Source organism: Centroberyx gerrardi, chromosome 23 (assembly GCF_048128805.1).
Source record: "Centroberyx gerrardi isolate f3 chromosome 23, fCenGer3.hap1.cur.20231027, whole genome shotgun sequence".
NCBI classification, from domain to species: Eukaryota; Metazoa; Chordata; class Actinopteri; order Beryciformes; family Berycidae; genus Centroberyx; species Centroberyx gerrardi.
The window spans coordinates 22,952,990-22,969,786 of NC_136019.1; the positions used below are offsets into that span (position 1 = coordinate 22,952,990).

At 39.7% G+C, this 16,797-nt stretch overlaps 1 protein-coding gene across 2 annotated transcripts in view; it reads right to left on the reverse strand.

Moving 5' to 3' along the window:
• mtmr1a (myotubularin related protein 1a) overlaps positions 1-16,797 on the reverse strand; it is a 57,425-nt gene that overhangs the window by 24,229 nt on the left and 16,399 nt on the right. For both annotated transcript variants that reach the window (XM_071926417.2, XM_071926416.2), the window contains 5 exons: positions 16,558-16,656; positions 11,535-11,618; positions 5,234-5,383; positions 786-974; positions 66-251 (listed from right to left, as the gene is read on the reverse strand). In XM_071926417.2, coding sequence (XP_071782518.1) covers positions 66-251; positions 786-974; positions 5,234-5,383; positions 11,535-11,618; positions 16,558-16,656 — 708 coding nt within the window. The remainder of the gene's footprint in view (positions 1-65; positions 252-785; positions 975-5,233; positions 5,384-11,534; positions 11,619-16,557; positions 16,657-16,797) is intronic.

The window sequence follows — 16,797 nt, forward strand, 5'->3', positions numbered from 1 at the left end:
AAAACAAGGAAGTCTGTGCATGTAAACGTGTGTGTGTCTGTGTGTGTGTGTGGGTGGGGAATCACCCGGATGTACTCTAGCCAGTGTGTCTGGTCGATAGCGGAGTGCCAGTGGGCTTCGTCTATGGTGGGGTAAACCACCTCCTTCATCTTCCTCAGAGATTCTCGCATCACATGGATGTTGGGGATCTCCAGGAAGTTCAGCTCCACGTTGGGGTAGAAACTCTCACTCTCATACCCTCCATCCTTCGCCTGGTAGTGGTGGTGGTGTATGTTGCAGCATAGGAAAATTACTATAATGTCAATGACAGTACTGCAGCAGAATGCCACACACAATAACTAGGAGTACATGACAGGGTGTTAGCCATTCAGTTAGATAGTGGTTTCATGTCTCTGACTGTCCTCCCTCAATCCCTCAAATTGTCTTTGGCTGTCACAGACAATAGCAATGTGCTGTTAGGTTTGCTGGTAGAGGCCTTCACTGTTCACCACCAGTAGCTCACATAAAGGATTTCCTGATGAAACCATGAAAAGCTGTCCAAAACAAGTCCAGTTGTGTATGTTTGGCTTTAGATGGATTAAAGCAGTTTAATACAACAGAAACCATTGGGTGATCCAGTAAAATTTAAATACGGGGATAATAACATGATCTGTTTTTCTGCCATACATCTTCTTTAAAATCTATGGCTTTCAAGGGAGAAACATACAATTTTGTGGCAAAAAGAGGGATATGGATCCTTTCCAGTCCTCAAATGCCTGATTATCATTCTGACTAAAAACTGGTACCTTGTTGGTGTCTGCCACGCTACTCTGCCGTGCATCAAAGATGGTGAGCTTGTGAGACTGGGCGTTGGCATCCATGATGATTTGGAGGAAGCGCTCGTCCTCTTTACAGCGACGGTCTGAAGGTCCAACTAATGGCTGGCTGCAGCGTATGATAGTGGCCTGAGACTCCGGGTGGATCCAGGACAAGGCCTGCAGGGAAAGGAGGACTGGTTAGAGACCAGGAGGATTGGTTAGAGACCTGCAGTCTGTTGTACCAGCTGGATGTGCATTGGATCGTAAACTAGGGTGTAAAGTCTAATCATTACATTGAAATTAGTTAGTTTGACATCAAAGCTGTGTCTTTGTTTAGTCGCGCCAAAGATAAGATAAGATAAAATAAGATAAGATAGCACTTTATTGATCCCCTGGGGGAAATTTGGGTGTCAGAGCAGCAATTGGCAGAACAATGGCAAGGCAGTACAGGAAAGGTAATAAGGTAATAAAAATTAGTGATGGTGAAATGAAGCTTTCTGAAGCATTACGGTTTTCCGACACACTGGGTCGAAAATGGGTTCAGTACTCGAAGCTTCATATGAGATGAGACATATCGCCTCTACTGGTGAACAGAGTGTAGCACAGTAAACCAGACGAATACTAACAGCTTTACAGTCTATGAACGCCCTGTAGGGTAGCTGGTCTGTATAGCGAATAGAGTAAGCTTTTGCCCTCCCACACGGTAGACCCGGGTTCAATTCCACATACGGGAAAATGTGTGTGCATGAATTTGTGTTTTTCAGTGGTTCAAACTTGATAATAAAATATTGAGCGTGAGAGTGAATATTTTTTGACAATAAACGCAAGGACAGAAGAACAAAAGGGATAAATAAAGACAACGACTTCCTGATAAAGTGGAAGAATAGGGAGAAAGTGCTTAAGGACAGACTGTCATTGGGCACTTGGGCAGAGGTAATTCAGTGATACGTTTTGAAATAGCCTGTATTTTGCTATTATATGGAATGTGCTGCACAAGCACATTGATTTGGTTGGGCATTTATATATTTGTTTCAAACAGAAATCAAGTGAAAGTGTTATTTAGGCAAAGGCATTTGTGTAATATGACAACCTTGTTAGGATAAATTCAAAATATTCACACACTGGGGAACGGCAGCTCTTTCTTTCTGGCTCCATCATGATACATAAATAAACGCAATCTAATGGACTGTCCACAACGACGACGCTATGCACGCAACTAATACTACCACCCATGATTTGTTCATTCTTACAGTTCATTGTAAAGGGAAAGCCGCCAATACGTTTCAAATCTGACAAATCCGGTACTCGGCAAATCGAAGCAGTCATGTGATTCACTGCGGGAAGGAAGCAGTCGCTGCTTCGAACGTCATCATTCACGTGACATTTTCCGTAAAAAAAGCAAGCTCCGAAGCAGTGGTTCACTTGAAAGTACTTCCGAGTTTGAATCACGCTTCGGAGCTTCGGTGTCAGACGTAACATCACTAATAAAAATAGTACATGAAAGATAACAAGGCAATATGAATACATATAAACCTATAAAACTATGAAGATAAAAATATTGTAGTGAAACCAGGGCTTTCACAACATAAAGTGTTCATGCTGATACCATTCTGTCCCTAGCACAACAATGGCCCTTCACCTCTCAGATTATAAAAGTGTCAAGCTTGATACTAACCAATCTTGAGAGTGGATTCCTCCACCAGTCAGAGACAGCTCTACGGACAATTAACAGCGCTTATCTGCCAGCCATATCAGACTGCAACAGACCAAGGACCCCTCAAGAGGACACACACACAGACTCATACAAATTAAAATAGAGGATTTCTTTTCATCTGGACTATGGGACTGAGTTCTAATGAGCTGAAGTTGGACATTTGTCACATTAGAGACTGCCATATAGTTCATATCATATTTCTGAAAGAATCAGGAATTGTTTCTTTACCCTGTTCTTGACACTCTCCCTCCCCCTCTCTACAAAAGGGCAGCCATAAATTCCATCACTCACTAGATTCTTGTTATTAGTTCAATTTTCTATCTTGTACCCTTCAGTGAGTTTCTAAAATAGTGTGAATTATAAACCAAATTGGTTAATCATATAGTATATGTTTAAAGGTCCCATATTCTACACTTTCCAGTGTTTTATTTTATGTCTTGAGGTCCATTAAACACTGTTTGTGTGGTGTCATGTACCAAAAACACTCCATTTTTACACATTCATTTTCCAGCATCTCTCTGAGTCTTGCCAAGAACAGGCTGTTTCTGATGCTGTGTCTTTAAGGCTCATTAATATTAACAACCCCTCTATTCTGATTGGCTAACCGTTTAAAGAGTGAAACGTGAGACACCACAGACCCGGCAGCTACAGGCAGCTACAGGTAGGGAAAACTCTCCGGTAAATAAACAATGTTTAGATAGCACATCCAACTCCTTTATCAAAGGGGCAAAGGAAATCCCGTTTTCTACGATATGGGACCTTTAAGTTGTTTAATCAATAGTATGCTTTGTATGTTACAATGTCACTTACTTTATCTGAGGAAATGGTAAACTGGTCTTTACAACTCCTTCCAAGCTCCACAAAAGGTTAAAACCACCCATTCCCATGGGACCACATTGCCATCTAGTGTCCATAATACATCAATAGTTATACTTGATTTAATTGTTTTTCCTATATTAATCACCAAGTTACCAAGTATTAGGAGTATAAAGTTATGCATTTAGGCTATTCTGCTAAAGAATGTAGTTCATAACCAAAGGTTTTATTTCATATTAATTTAATTAATGTTATGCATTCTATAAGTGTTTGTTTATAGGTTTCATGATATTCGCCGATTGACAATAGTAATTGGTCAAGTATCTGAAATACAAGCGCGTTATTCTCTAAATCTTAAACATTCCATAACCAAAATAAGATACAGAGATATCACTCCCCATCCTATCTCTCTCTTTCTTGGGTGGATCCCATCTCCAAACAAAGAAATTAATTAGTATACCTCAAAATGCGCAAAGTATCTGTTTACATTGCAAAATCCTGCCTTGAAATTCTGAAAACTATATATTTCTGTCCTTTGTTAAACCCCGGCTTCATGCCAAGGCTAAACGCTGAGGCTAAGAACACCAATACTAAGATGTCAAAACCAGCAACAAGCCAAGACTTTATAAAGCAAGAGCTAAAATTCAAACCTTAGGGTGGACGCACACCGGACTCGTCTGGCGGACGACATACAACGTCCAAAAATGTGATACTGTTGTTTACAATGAAAGTGCACACACTGCCGCCGACGGGCGCTGTCTGCCGGCGCCCAGCTATGACTTCCAACACTGCTCAAAGTCTTGGAGCGCTACTCAGCGCCATTCATCTTTTCCATTACTGCTATTAAACCCAGAACAAGACCAAAAAAATAGATATTAGATATGCGGCTTGAAATGTGTCATTGTGAACAGAAGTAGCAAGCTATCCAATATTTTCAAAACAATAATAATTTTTATTTTGTCAGCTGACATTTGTTTTCCATCTAATAAACATCGCCTATTAAATCAAATAAATGTAGGCTATCTAGTATATCCATTCATTCACTTTATTAATGGCCTGAAGGGGGTCACGCAAGCTGTAGGTTTGATGTCAAGTCAAGTCGCGCCAACAGTAAACAAAAAGATGGATGATGAACTGTTAATCAATGAAGTGGGGAAATATCCGTAATTTCTTCTCATAAGTTTTATTACACTAATATTTCCTACATTTAGAGAAGAGCGTGAAATCGACAACTTACCCATCTTAAACTTGGGCTCAGAGTGGCTTGAGCTCGCACATATTAGAACGTCCACTGGGGCTCTCTGAGCGATACTTCCTATCTGCTATACCTGCGCATTGTCCTATCTACTACGCGGCGCTTCTTGTCCTGTGTGTGACCCCCTTTACTGCTAAAGACATTTTTGAGCTAATTAGTATTTAAATTATCGTCACCAAGCCCGTGAAGACTGTTGTAAAGAGCGAGTTGATTTTAATCTGTTAATTAGTAAAAGTTAGAGAAGTCAGAAGCTCCATGTCAACTCATCGGACCGCTGGCCGCCATATTCTTGTGCAACACCGCATGAATAGGCCTACTATTACTACTACTACACTCTGCCTACGAGATCCCAACCCAATCTCAATCCCAGCTCGTCCTATATTGCCGCTTTGTCAAATCCCTTGGCATCAGTATGTTGATGCACAAGATACCCTTTCACATCTGTATAGACTCCATGGTAAAACCTCTTGCGGCAGTATTTGACGCCTACAACTTTTTTCTCATAGATCATGTTGAACAGTAGTCTGACTGTTGAGCTCTGAAATAAACTCAATGGATTTACAGTTACTTAGTTGTCTTGGATGCTGCCAAGTTGAAACTAACTAACATTAACCCCTTACTCTCAGCTCAGTATATAACAGTCATACTGACCGGTATGCGGTGCTTGGCTCTGAAAACAGCTACTCGTTTGATGTCTTCATCCTTAATGCTGGTGGGGATGACCAGGATGGAGGGATAGGTATCACACACCTCGTAGCTGCTGTTCATCTTACTGATGGTCCAGCTCTCGTTGGGAAGACCCTGAAGCATAACCACCAGCCACATACAATTCAAATAACATAACATCATTGAATCTTGAATTAATGTATCATTATATATTAACATTAAATTTATGGCTGCATTGATTTGTAAACGTCAAGTACATTGACTATGTACATTTGTCATATATTAAACAATCCAAAGTCTGAGAATACAGGAAGCAGAAACCAAGTGATATGTTGCCTTTTCCAGTGCACTGTAACTCTAACTGCCATGTGCAGCAAACTAGCTTGTTATCATTACAGAGTAAGGAAAGTAGATCATTACTATTTACTATTTATTAAAGACATATTGTTGTTCTCAGATACTTTGCTGAAAAATTACATTTACTGATAGTGTATGGAAAGAGATTAGTCTCATTAATGACTAATATACTGTATGTAATAAAATAAATTAATACTACCCATTCATCTAGCCATTAACTGGGTCAGGGTTGCAGTGGCAACAGAAAATGTAAAAAATGTAAAATGTAACATCATGTACGAAAAAAGACATATTTGTTAAAAATTTGCTTTCATAAAAAGTTATAACACGTGCAAGCATATTTTCATATTTTTAGCGCAAACATTTTCAGAACCTGAACAGATATGTAAATTGCTGAATTGGCTTGCATTTGTATTCTTGTTTTTGACACACTTGAAAATGGCCCAAGCAGAGTCCTTCCTAGTGTTGCCGTGGGCTATCTCTATGGCAGAGGACCTTTAGAATTGATTGTTGTCACCAAAGAAGACGAGGAACGAGAGAATCAATATGGTGGGACTGTAATGGCTGTCAAATGCTGATACATTTCAGCTCTGGTTGGTATGTCTGTCAATTTTGATAGCCACGTTGGCAGATAACCAACCTGTGAAACAATCTTTTCTATCCTAAATAATAATATGGCTGCTAAGAAATAATACTGGCTGTAGAAATGCTGCTAGTCTGCTAGCTTTTGTGTTTTCTTGTCTACAGTTGGCTTTATCTGCATTGATTTCCCATTTGGTTCATGGATGCATGAACAATCGTTGATTTATACTATTCCACTTTCCTGTGTAAACCAGAGATGCAACACCTCCTCCCCATGCGGTCTTCTCCAATGATTGACTTACCCAATCCATGATATGATACATCATTCTGCTGCTGCAAGTTATAGGTGTAACAGTCAGATGAAATAAACTAGAGGCCAACTAGCAAATTAAGTACAATTTGATGCACACACTATGATGGACAGTAGTGTGTTGCACATGAAAAAAAGAATGCAATGGAAACTAGTGGTGACTCAAGACTACTACATTGTAGACAGTCATAGCTACATTTTGACTATTTAGGGGTCGGACCCCTTAATAGGTGCTTGGACCATCTTTTCTAGGATAGAGAATGGACATTCATTTTAAAACCACTTGGGGGCGCCAAAAGATTGATTTTACATGTTCTATGAGCCCTGAACAAATACGGCAGACGATCGCTCTTGTATCAACCAAACTAGATTGATTTCTTTGAATAAACACTCATATTTTCCAAAAGATATTCATAAGAAACAAATCTGCAATATGTCTAGAGTCTAACCAGCTACTTGTTTTGGGACTTAATGATATAATATTTTGGCAATCTTTTTCAATGACAATGAGTGATAATTAAGGGCTAATATAATTAAATGGCAGAGGTAAGAAAATTGGCAGTTTTCATGTCATATCATCATATAAATGCCATCTATAAATGCCATCTGACTGCAATTTCCCTCTCAAGGGGGCCTTAAATGACATTAACTACTGTTAAACCCTCAGGGACGAATGATAAGAACACAGGATTTAAGTAAGTTTGAAAAATTTCACAGTTTAATGTTCAACATGGATCTTTTGAGTTTAGCTCCATCAAACTGTGAGACAGACGTATGTTATAAATGGATAAACGTTACCAAAATAATATAAATGGACAAATGTAGCCAAGATGATAGCCTAAACCTGCCCTTCTGTTATATAGCACTGACAGACGCTATGATTTTGATAGTGGACTTGCTAGAACAATATGCTCTCAAGGCTAATCTGACATTATCTGACTAATAAAATTATGGGTGATTCTCTGAGATGGGTGCCTTTGGGGTCATACCATTTTAAACTTAAAATCACTAACAGTATCAGTTGAAAATAATGATATCACATTCAATAAAATTATTATATAAATATAAAATTATATTGATATACGATATTATCTAGATAATTATCAATAAGATTAAAACCTTAGGAGGAGGATTTGACGGGGATGGTGAGGCTGATTTATCACTCACAGCCTGATTATCCCTGGCTTCAGCCATGACTGTGTTTACCACAGACACTTCCCAATGAGTGGCAGAGGAATAGAGGGCTCCCCCTTTTGGGTCAAATAAAACATTGATGACAGACGAGAGATGGGGGTTGTGCTGTGTGTTTGAGTTTGTTTTTCAGCCTCCCAACAAGTTGCCGATTATAGTGGTGGTCACAGTAATAAAAAATTAGAGGCAGTGACATAATTGTTATTGTTTTTTACCACAATATATGACAATACCGATTATTGTCCCATAGTTCTGACTACAGGCTACGAAGCAACAGGAAGTTATTCATTTTCAATGGAAGCCCGTGACACAAAGCTACAAACGCCAGTGCGTAAAAGGTAGGAGCGTGTTGGGCATATGCAGCTACAAATTGAAGTTCAGCTGGCTTCAACTTTTTATTTTATGTCTTGAGGTCCATTAAAAGCTGTTTATGTGGTGTCATGTACCAAAAACACTCTCTCTATCCATTTTTACACATTAATTTTCCAGCATCTCTCTGAGCCTTGCCAAGAACAGGTGGTTCTGTTGCTGTGCCTTTAAGACTCATTGATATTAATAACCCCTCTGTTCTGATTGGCTAACCGTTTCAAGAGTGAAACATGAGACACCACAGACATGGCAGCTACAGACAGTGAGAGGCAGGGAAAACTCTCCGGTAATAAACAATGACAACCGCTCAACCGCTTTGAAAAAAAACACTTTGTTCAACTAATATTTCTTACAAAAATGATAAAATGATTTGTGACGCCACAAAGTTACGGAAGTCCAAACGGCTCGTTTAGAGGCTCGGTTTTCTAATATAGATTGTGTGGATTTAGTTGGCTACCATGTGTTTTGATACTTTCACAATGTTTACATAGCACATCCAACTCCTTTATAATCAAAGAGGCAAGGGAAATCCTGTTTTACACGATATGGGACCTTTAAAGCCCCTACGTATAGGATTTGAAAACTTGATTTTGGCGACTTAGTGGCTTTTGCGACACCCCCCTCCATACAGCTGGAATATGTAAACAAAATACTGTAGCCCAAGCATTAGTTTCTATATTATTCTAAATGACAGCATTGTACTATGAAGTAGTTTGTTATTGTGAGAATTCGGGTTAACAGATGTTTGGGGGATTGCTGTCATTGTGAACATAGCTTATCCAACATTTTACTATTCTGATGCTACGAGCTGCAGCTAATGGAAAATGCTACCACTAATGAACTAGACTAAACACAAATCAAGTAACATAATCGGAGTATGGAGTTGTATTAAATGTGCCGAATACGGCGATCAAGGTGGCAAAAGGCAGGACACAAGAACCCAACACAACCGAGGCAACCAGACGGCAGATGTGGACTATAAACGATGCGATTACAACCCACACACACTGGACTGGAGGATCGCCGTGGTCTGCTCACTGATGTCAGTCACTATGATAGTTTCTTTCCCTTCACCAAATGCAAAAGGCAAATGCGACTGTAGCCCCACTCTCTGTCGACAGTCGGCTACGTACCGACAAGTGAAGCTAATTTGCTAGGTTACGTTAGGTAGGTTAGATAATTTGATAGCTTAATAGCTGTACATGTAGGTGACTACATAAAAAAAACATTACACATAACCGCAGATATAACCCACACTGGTCCTAAAAAAATAGTTAAAAGCTTTGGTAACACAATTTGATACCCTTATTGGTATTTCACTTACATGTCTAGGAGAAAGAAAGCCAGCTCTATGTCGGTCTTAAACCAGGGGCGGAAATTACGGGGGGGACAGGGGGGGTCCGGACCCCCCCTTCCTGGGACTAACAGAGAGTTGTCCCCCTCAATATATCATTGTAAACATAACTATATAATTTTAAATAATATAATAATATGCATTGAAAGCACTTGTGCTAATTATAGACGCAAAACAATGCGTTTTTAAGTTTCGAAAGATTGCGTCCCCCCCTCATACGCCTCACAGTGGTTTGGTCCACTGCCTACCTGCCTCCCCGAACCCCCACACACACACATTAGCCCTCGGTACGAGTGTCTGTGGAGGATCTCTGGAAGTGTGTCAGTGGTGGCTGACCCCCAGTAAGTAGCTGAGGTTAACTTAAAACAAAGGATGTGTCAGACATTTTTCTTTACTTCTACCACTCAATAGAATAAAACTCATTCACAATTGTAACCAGACTACATTTTGTTCGCTCCATTACCTCGCGGTTGAATCTTGTGCGTCAACGTGTTGGTACGGAGCAGCCGCGTCTCCTAATGCATGTATGTGTATGGAGGCAGGAGGTCTATCCACAATTAAAATCATCATAACTCACTGAATTTTCGACCGATTTTCAAGCGGTTTGGTTTGTTACAAATGCCAGACATGTATTTATGATACAGGATACTTGGTTAAATTAAAATGCGGGTTTTCATACCAAAATACTTTATCTTTTGTAGATGGTAACAGTAATATTTCTATAATATAATATTTAAGATTAACTTACCCTATGTAATTAGGTTCTAAGTATATTATTTTTTTCTTACTGCATGTAAAATGGCTGCCACTATGTTATTTTGTTCATAATTTTGGAAATAAATGAAGACTTAATTAATAAAAAAGACATAATTACAACAAACATTATGTTAAAATATAAGTAAGTTTCTGGCAGGCTTAATAGCGTTCTGGACTTTTACACATTGACAGCAAAACATTAGAGATCTGCTTTTTCGGGAAAACTAAATCTAATTAGGCATATATTAGCTTTAGTTCAGTTAATGGGTGTTGCATCTCACCTACTACTGTAAATAACCTGCATGCTGTGTGTGTGTGTGGGGTGTGTGTGTGTGTGTGTGTGTGTGTGTCTATTTGTCAGCCAGTCAGTTAAAATGGCAGAGAAAAGAAAAACAGACATCCGATCATTTTTCAGTGCACCGAAACGCCAAGTAGAAAGACCCCAGTAATATCAAAGGCAACTTGATAAAATCTTCATAAGAAAGGAATGAAGTGCTTATGGAAATGTTTCATAATGGACCTCTATATACATTTAATACAACAGTACTTTTGGCGGGACCTTTGGTGTCCCCTTCAGGAATTGCTCTTGAGAAATCTTTCTGTTTATTGTCCCCCCCAACAGTGAAATGAAATATCCGCCCTTGTCTTAAACCCCTTCAGCTCCCGGAGCTCTCCAACGAGTAAACGCCCGGCCGCGGTTAACTCTGGTCTGACTCCATGCTTTGTCATTCTCCTTCTTAGCTCTTTTAGCATCTTATAGAACTAGTGCTCCGCGCCGATGGGTCTGTGGAGCTCCCGGGGTCTCCTGTCTGGTGTGTACCAAGGGGCCGGGAAACAGGTACTTCAAGCCGATTGGTCCGTGGAGCTCCCGGGAGCTCCAGGTCCCGCCCCCCCCTCCTCTCCTTCTTAGCTCTTTTCTCTTCTGTTATAGGCTTCTTGTTTTGTTTTGTTGCAGAGGGTCCAGCAGTTAAGAGTTCTGTCTTCCATGTTACCACTATCTGCCACATTGATTAGCTTCATGCTGTTCAATCTAAGCAACTAGTCTGCATTCAAACTCCCTCTCTTTTCTTCCTGGTTTGGTTGAGGTGCCTCCTTTCTGCCGTAAGTCAGTACGGCCACTTAGTTCGACCCGGGGACACAGAAAATGAACAGACTGAAAGCAACACATAGACTAAATGAATTTTCTCTGCAATGGTCTAATTTTTCTACTGACAAACTTTTATGGTATCAAAATTAATTGAAGGATGATATGATCAGATACAAATTCTATACGTAGGGGCTTTAATGTGAAGTGTGAGAGCTGGATCTCATAGCAGCCTGATGTCTCTTAGCCGATTCCCTCCCTTCTACTGTTAGTCCTTGCTTACCTGTCTCCTGTATTCAGCCATGGGGTCATACACCTTCCAGCCGTCCACAGGAAACTCCTCCTTGTACACAAAGGCGAACAGAGGCTGCAACACCATAGGACAGTTACTGACAGGACTCCACGACTCAGCAGATAGCAATATGTTAGAATTCAGTCATCATGGAATGCATATCAAAGTCATACATGGTTTTGTGTTTATGGCTCTTACATTCACACTTGATTTCTCACAGTACAAGCTCTGGCTGACTTAAACCTGCAGCATGGAAGATTTTCCTTAAATACTGAGTGTATACATACACACTAATAATATGATCTTAACCTGATTAACACAATACTCTGTCTGTTGTAATTATCATGTAAACACCTTTATCTGATTATCTTATTTGGAGTAGTTAGTTTTCTTTTAAACCGCTCCAGTCACCAGACACAATAACCCAGATGTTGTATTTTCAGCGCAAACAACATGGCGCAGTGCAGTGGACTGGCGAGCAGTGCAACAAAGAAGCTCGGAAATGTGGTTCTTGCGTCAGTTCCTTTAAATCTGCAGACTGAATTTTAAATGAATCCAAGTAAACAGGGTTATTACAGAAACCACGTTACTTTGAACCATGTAAACATTGTAATCAAAATATTGCCTTAAGCTGATTACTCATGTAATTGGAGTGTTAGTGTGCACATACTTATTCAGTGTCAAATGAATTGTGATAATGATCATCAGTGCCATGCTCTAGGGTCCCGGTCAGAAGCTTTCTTTCAGCCGCCATATTGATAGTGTTCCATTATAACCACATATCCATACAATAAGTCCCAATGCTCGTGATCATATGATCGGACTCAGAAAAACCTATTTAGTTGCCTAAATAGACAATACCGCTGCTGACTGAAGCTATCTGTGTTGTCATCAGCACATAGGCCTAAAATTTTATTTAGTATGGATGCGATTGTTTTAAATTTTAGTACATAAATATAGCCGCAAGCGGCAATGGGCAGGGTCCAAGCGCAATATGGTAATTTGTCCAAAAATAAGAAACTTAAGACATTATGATTAGTTAAGAGCGCATGGCTTGAAAAGCTGATGCATTTTAGAGATCTTTCTTGGTCTAATGTCCAAGAATATCTTTTGCCACTGAATCTGCTTGAACAGAGGAGGCAATGAAAAAGCTTCACAATTAAATTGAACTCATTTTGTCAAAATGGCAACCTGCAATACTATTCTCTGCTAACTGATTTATAACTATCTACTGCAAAGATAGGATGAACTTACAAACCCCACACAGAGAAGACTTTCTGAATCACAAGTTTGTTGCTGTGAGAAACCGGTGTTACACACAGGATTTAAACTCACGATCTTTTCCATTGTAGACCTATTCATTAACCACTAGGCTACTGAGTCCACTGGATCACCATGGAGGGAGCACAAAAAAGATAGGGCTAAGTTATGAGACTGTCCAACCTATATTTATGGCTTTACAGATATGATCTTGAGAGTCCAGACATAATTTGTCTTTAGTTTGATAAAGATTGATCAAATCAAAAAATCACATTATCAATTTATCAAACTATTTGCAGCTAGACATTGCGATTTACCATGCGCTCAGTTTTCAAGCTATCATTACAACTTTTTGTATGTTTACTAATTAAGGTACGATGATTTCAAAAATCATGTTGTTTTTTTTCTGTAATGTACAGTTTAGGAGGACAACGCTGTGGGATCACAGTCAGTTTTTGCTATAAACAGAGGGGGGCGACTTCAGAATCGGGGGTAGGTACCAGTGTACGAAAGATTTATCTCACTTCAGCCGACATGTCCTGAAAATTTCAGCTGGGATGCCTTCATGAAAACACTGCTGTCGGAGGCATTGGATATTAATTTGGATATGTCGATGACTGGTATGAAGTTTTGAGCGGGTTACTTGGCTGGAAGGGAAGAGCTATTTAATGAAGTATGGGGCCCATTCCTTGCCCAGTTGTTGGATATAAAAGTTTGATGCTACCTACCTTAGCTTAATTTGTATTTGCACCAGGTACGTGCTGTTCATGCTATGTAGATTTCCTAGGGTGTTGTGTTTTTTGTTTTTTTTTGTTTGTTTCTTGTGTCTTCATTTTGATGGTGTGTTTTGTGTTGTTTGTCCGGCTAGATTTTAATGTTATTGCTGGACTGCAGACTTTTTTCCTTTTAGTTGTTTAAAAAAAAAAAAAGACTGGACAGACCCTGAAAGAAGACATATTATGTCATTCATGAAACTGTAATAATGTAACTGTTATTTCAATGTAAATGTCTGACCAAAAACATTAATACAAAAATAAAAAAATAAAAAAATAAGTGTTCCTAGTCTCGGGGTCCCAAAGTTTCCCCCCTCTTCTACCATGTACCACTGTCAGCGCCTCTCTCCTTACGGCCTGGATCCACATTTTTCTTCTTAACGGCTCCCTTATTTTGCTCAGGAACACAAAAAACTGTAATTCACGTTTTTTAAGTTTGTTGGAGGTGAAGCCCACCACACAGCAGCTTTTAGGCATGTTTAATTTGGGGAATAATGACAATGATGTACATTCAGTCACACAAAGTGAATGGAGAGCGGTGCAGCGGTTTCCCCCATGATGGGCGTGGCCTATTTTATGCACTGTCTCTATACCAACACCAGTGGCCTAGTGGTTAAGGCACAGGTCTACAGTGCACAAGTTTGTGAGTTCAAATCCCGTTATCAGCACTGTCCTCTCACACTGACAAGGTTCTGGGTTGGAATCTCTGCCCTACCCCTTTCTGTGTAGAACCTGCATTTTCTCCCTATGTTTGTAGATGCAAATGAGTTAGTAGAAAATTATATTGCAAGCAACAAAATTAGTTCAATTTAATTGTAAAGTTTTTCCACTGCCTCCTTTGTTCAAGCAGATTCAATGATAACAGTAGCAAAAATTATTCTTGGACATTAAGACCATCAAAGTTCTCTAAAATGCATCAGCTTTAAAGCCACACTTCAAAAGTCTTATTGTGAGAAACACAACAATTGTGCCTGTGACTCAATGGGTCATTGTGTATGGCAACTGCCTTCAGAGGTAAGGGTCATGAGTTCTAACCTCAGGTGGGGCACCAAAACTACAAATTTTATTCACTTCTATTGTACCTGAGGTGGTCAAATGACCAATAGTTTAAGTGTCGCTTTGTGACTGTTTTAGTGCTAATGAGTGTGAAAAGGTGTTATATTTACATAAAATTAAAGTCACTGTGTCCACTGTGTAACTTGCCAAGTCTTGAGACACTTGGTCACATGAGGGCATTATTCTCTGCAAGCTAAGGTTTCTCATCTTTGTACAATTTAGCACATTGTGCTTTGACCCCGTTCATTGCCGCATGCAGCTATATTTGTACATTGTATTGGTTGCCTGTGGCTGTAGCCTATGGCTTGTGTTGTTGCATGGTCGGGCCCATCTTTATTCCCCCGCCAACTTCACTTTGATACATTCTTTCATATTTTTCATACACTGAGCTGACAGTGACAGACTGATTGTGTTGTGCATAAATTTGCAATCGAGTCAACCTAACAACTGAACATTATGTGCTATCAGAAATATCAGAATTTCTGAGCACGCATGAACAATATAAACAAGGAGGTAAATATGGCAGGGAAAGTTGCTGAGATGTGATGTTTATGGGTAGAGAGCATTCAATCTTGTCAAAAACTGATGGAAAAGTGATTTTTATCATATTTTGAATGAAAATATATCACCCCATGTATAAAATACCAAATTCATATTAAAGATTCTAAAAAAATATAGGCTATAATAATATTATTAATACTATTTTATAATACTTTGTTCTACATGTGTCCATATTGTGAGAAGCGAGACAGCGGGTAGAGTATCTGTAGGTCAGTTGTGGTGGGCCAGTTTTGGTCACATTTCCAGGGCAGTTTTTTTAATCCCAGTCCGCCTCCATAATCAGATGGAAGAGTAATACTCTTCTAATGTTGCAATGGCATTAGCTTGTACTAGAGAGAGAGACTTTAGTGCCTGAAAAAATATGAGTTACTGGGCTCACTAAATGAAACGTTAAAAACAGTCCCTCTCCCCCCATATGGCAGCATCAGTAGAACAGTGACGTCCCTGCAAGTCATGGATACATAACTTACCAGTCTACATTTAATTTTCATTCTAGAATTGGATCCATTAACTCCCAAACTGAATCAAATGAAGATGCAAAGCAGATCACTCCAGTGAGTCTTTGGACAGGGTGTCTGCAGATCCTTCTTACAATGTTTTAGGTATGGTTGTTCCAGAGCTCTTAAAAAGTTGTTTTTCCTTGGTGCACCACTTTCCTGGTGAGAAATCTACGCAGTGCACTGAACTCTGACACTGCTACTGCTTTTAAACCCTTTATGCTTATTTTAGGGGTGTAGCTAATTTGATTTAAATTGACATTAGAGTGGTCTTGAAAAGGCTTTCAAGTTCAAGTTGCAGAAATCAAAACTAACTTCAAGGACAAATGAATAAGAGCCATAAATGGATCATTGCGTTAGTTCAGGCAGAACACCGAAGTCGCTCACACTATCAGCTGATCAGCTATCAGCTGACTCTAATCACCAATCACATTCAAACAAGTCAATGAGGCAGACTTTATAATTTGACAGCTCACACTGCTGATCATTCATGCTGCTGCTGCTGCTGACCCAAGTCGATGCAAACTCCCTCCACCACCCCAACCTCCTCCTGCTATTATCTGTACACAGGATGCTTGTGCAAGCTATCTCTGAATTATGTCTGGTTTTATGTTTGTTTTTGTGTACTGTGCCTTGGGGGGTTTATTGCGCTCCCCGCAGAATCTCTTGCATGCTGCTTGGATTCATTTAGGAAGCATCCTTAAGAGCAGAGCTTTTCCCGCCAAATACAACTGTAAACCATATGTGCTATAAATTGTCCAAACTCTTTTGATGTAAGAGTCTCTGACTGAACCCTAAATCTCATTCACTCTCATTCACAGAACCTATTCCAATCTCAACCCATTTTAAAATCCTATTGAAACTCACCAGGCTGTTGGAGAGGGGGAAGGAATGCTTGGCCAACACTTCTACCACTTCTGGCTGGCTCTCCTCTCTCTTATAGGCAAACCTCAGACTCCTCATGTCCTGATGCAGAGAGAACATGTGATGACAGTTCAAGCCTCAGGTTGGCAAATGTTAACAAGAACTGGAGACTCGTCACAGTTGAAGAGATTCTCAATATTAGCAATTCTGTAAATGGCACTTGTTGAGAAAAATGTTTGCTCT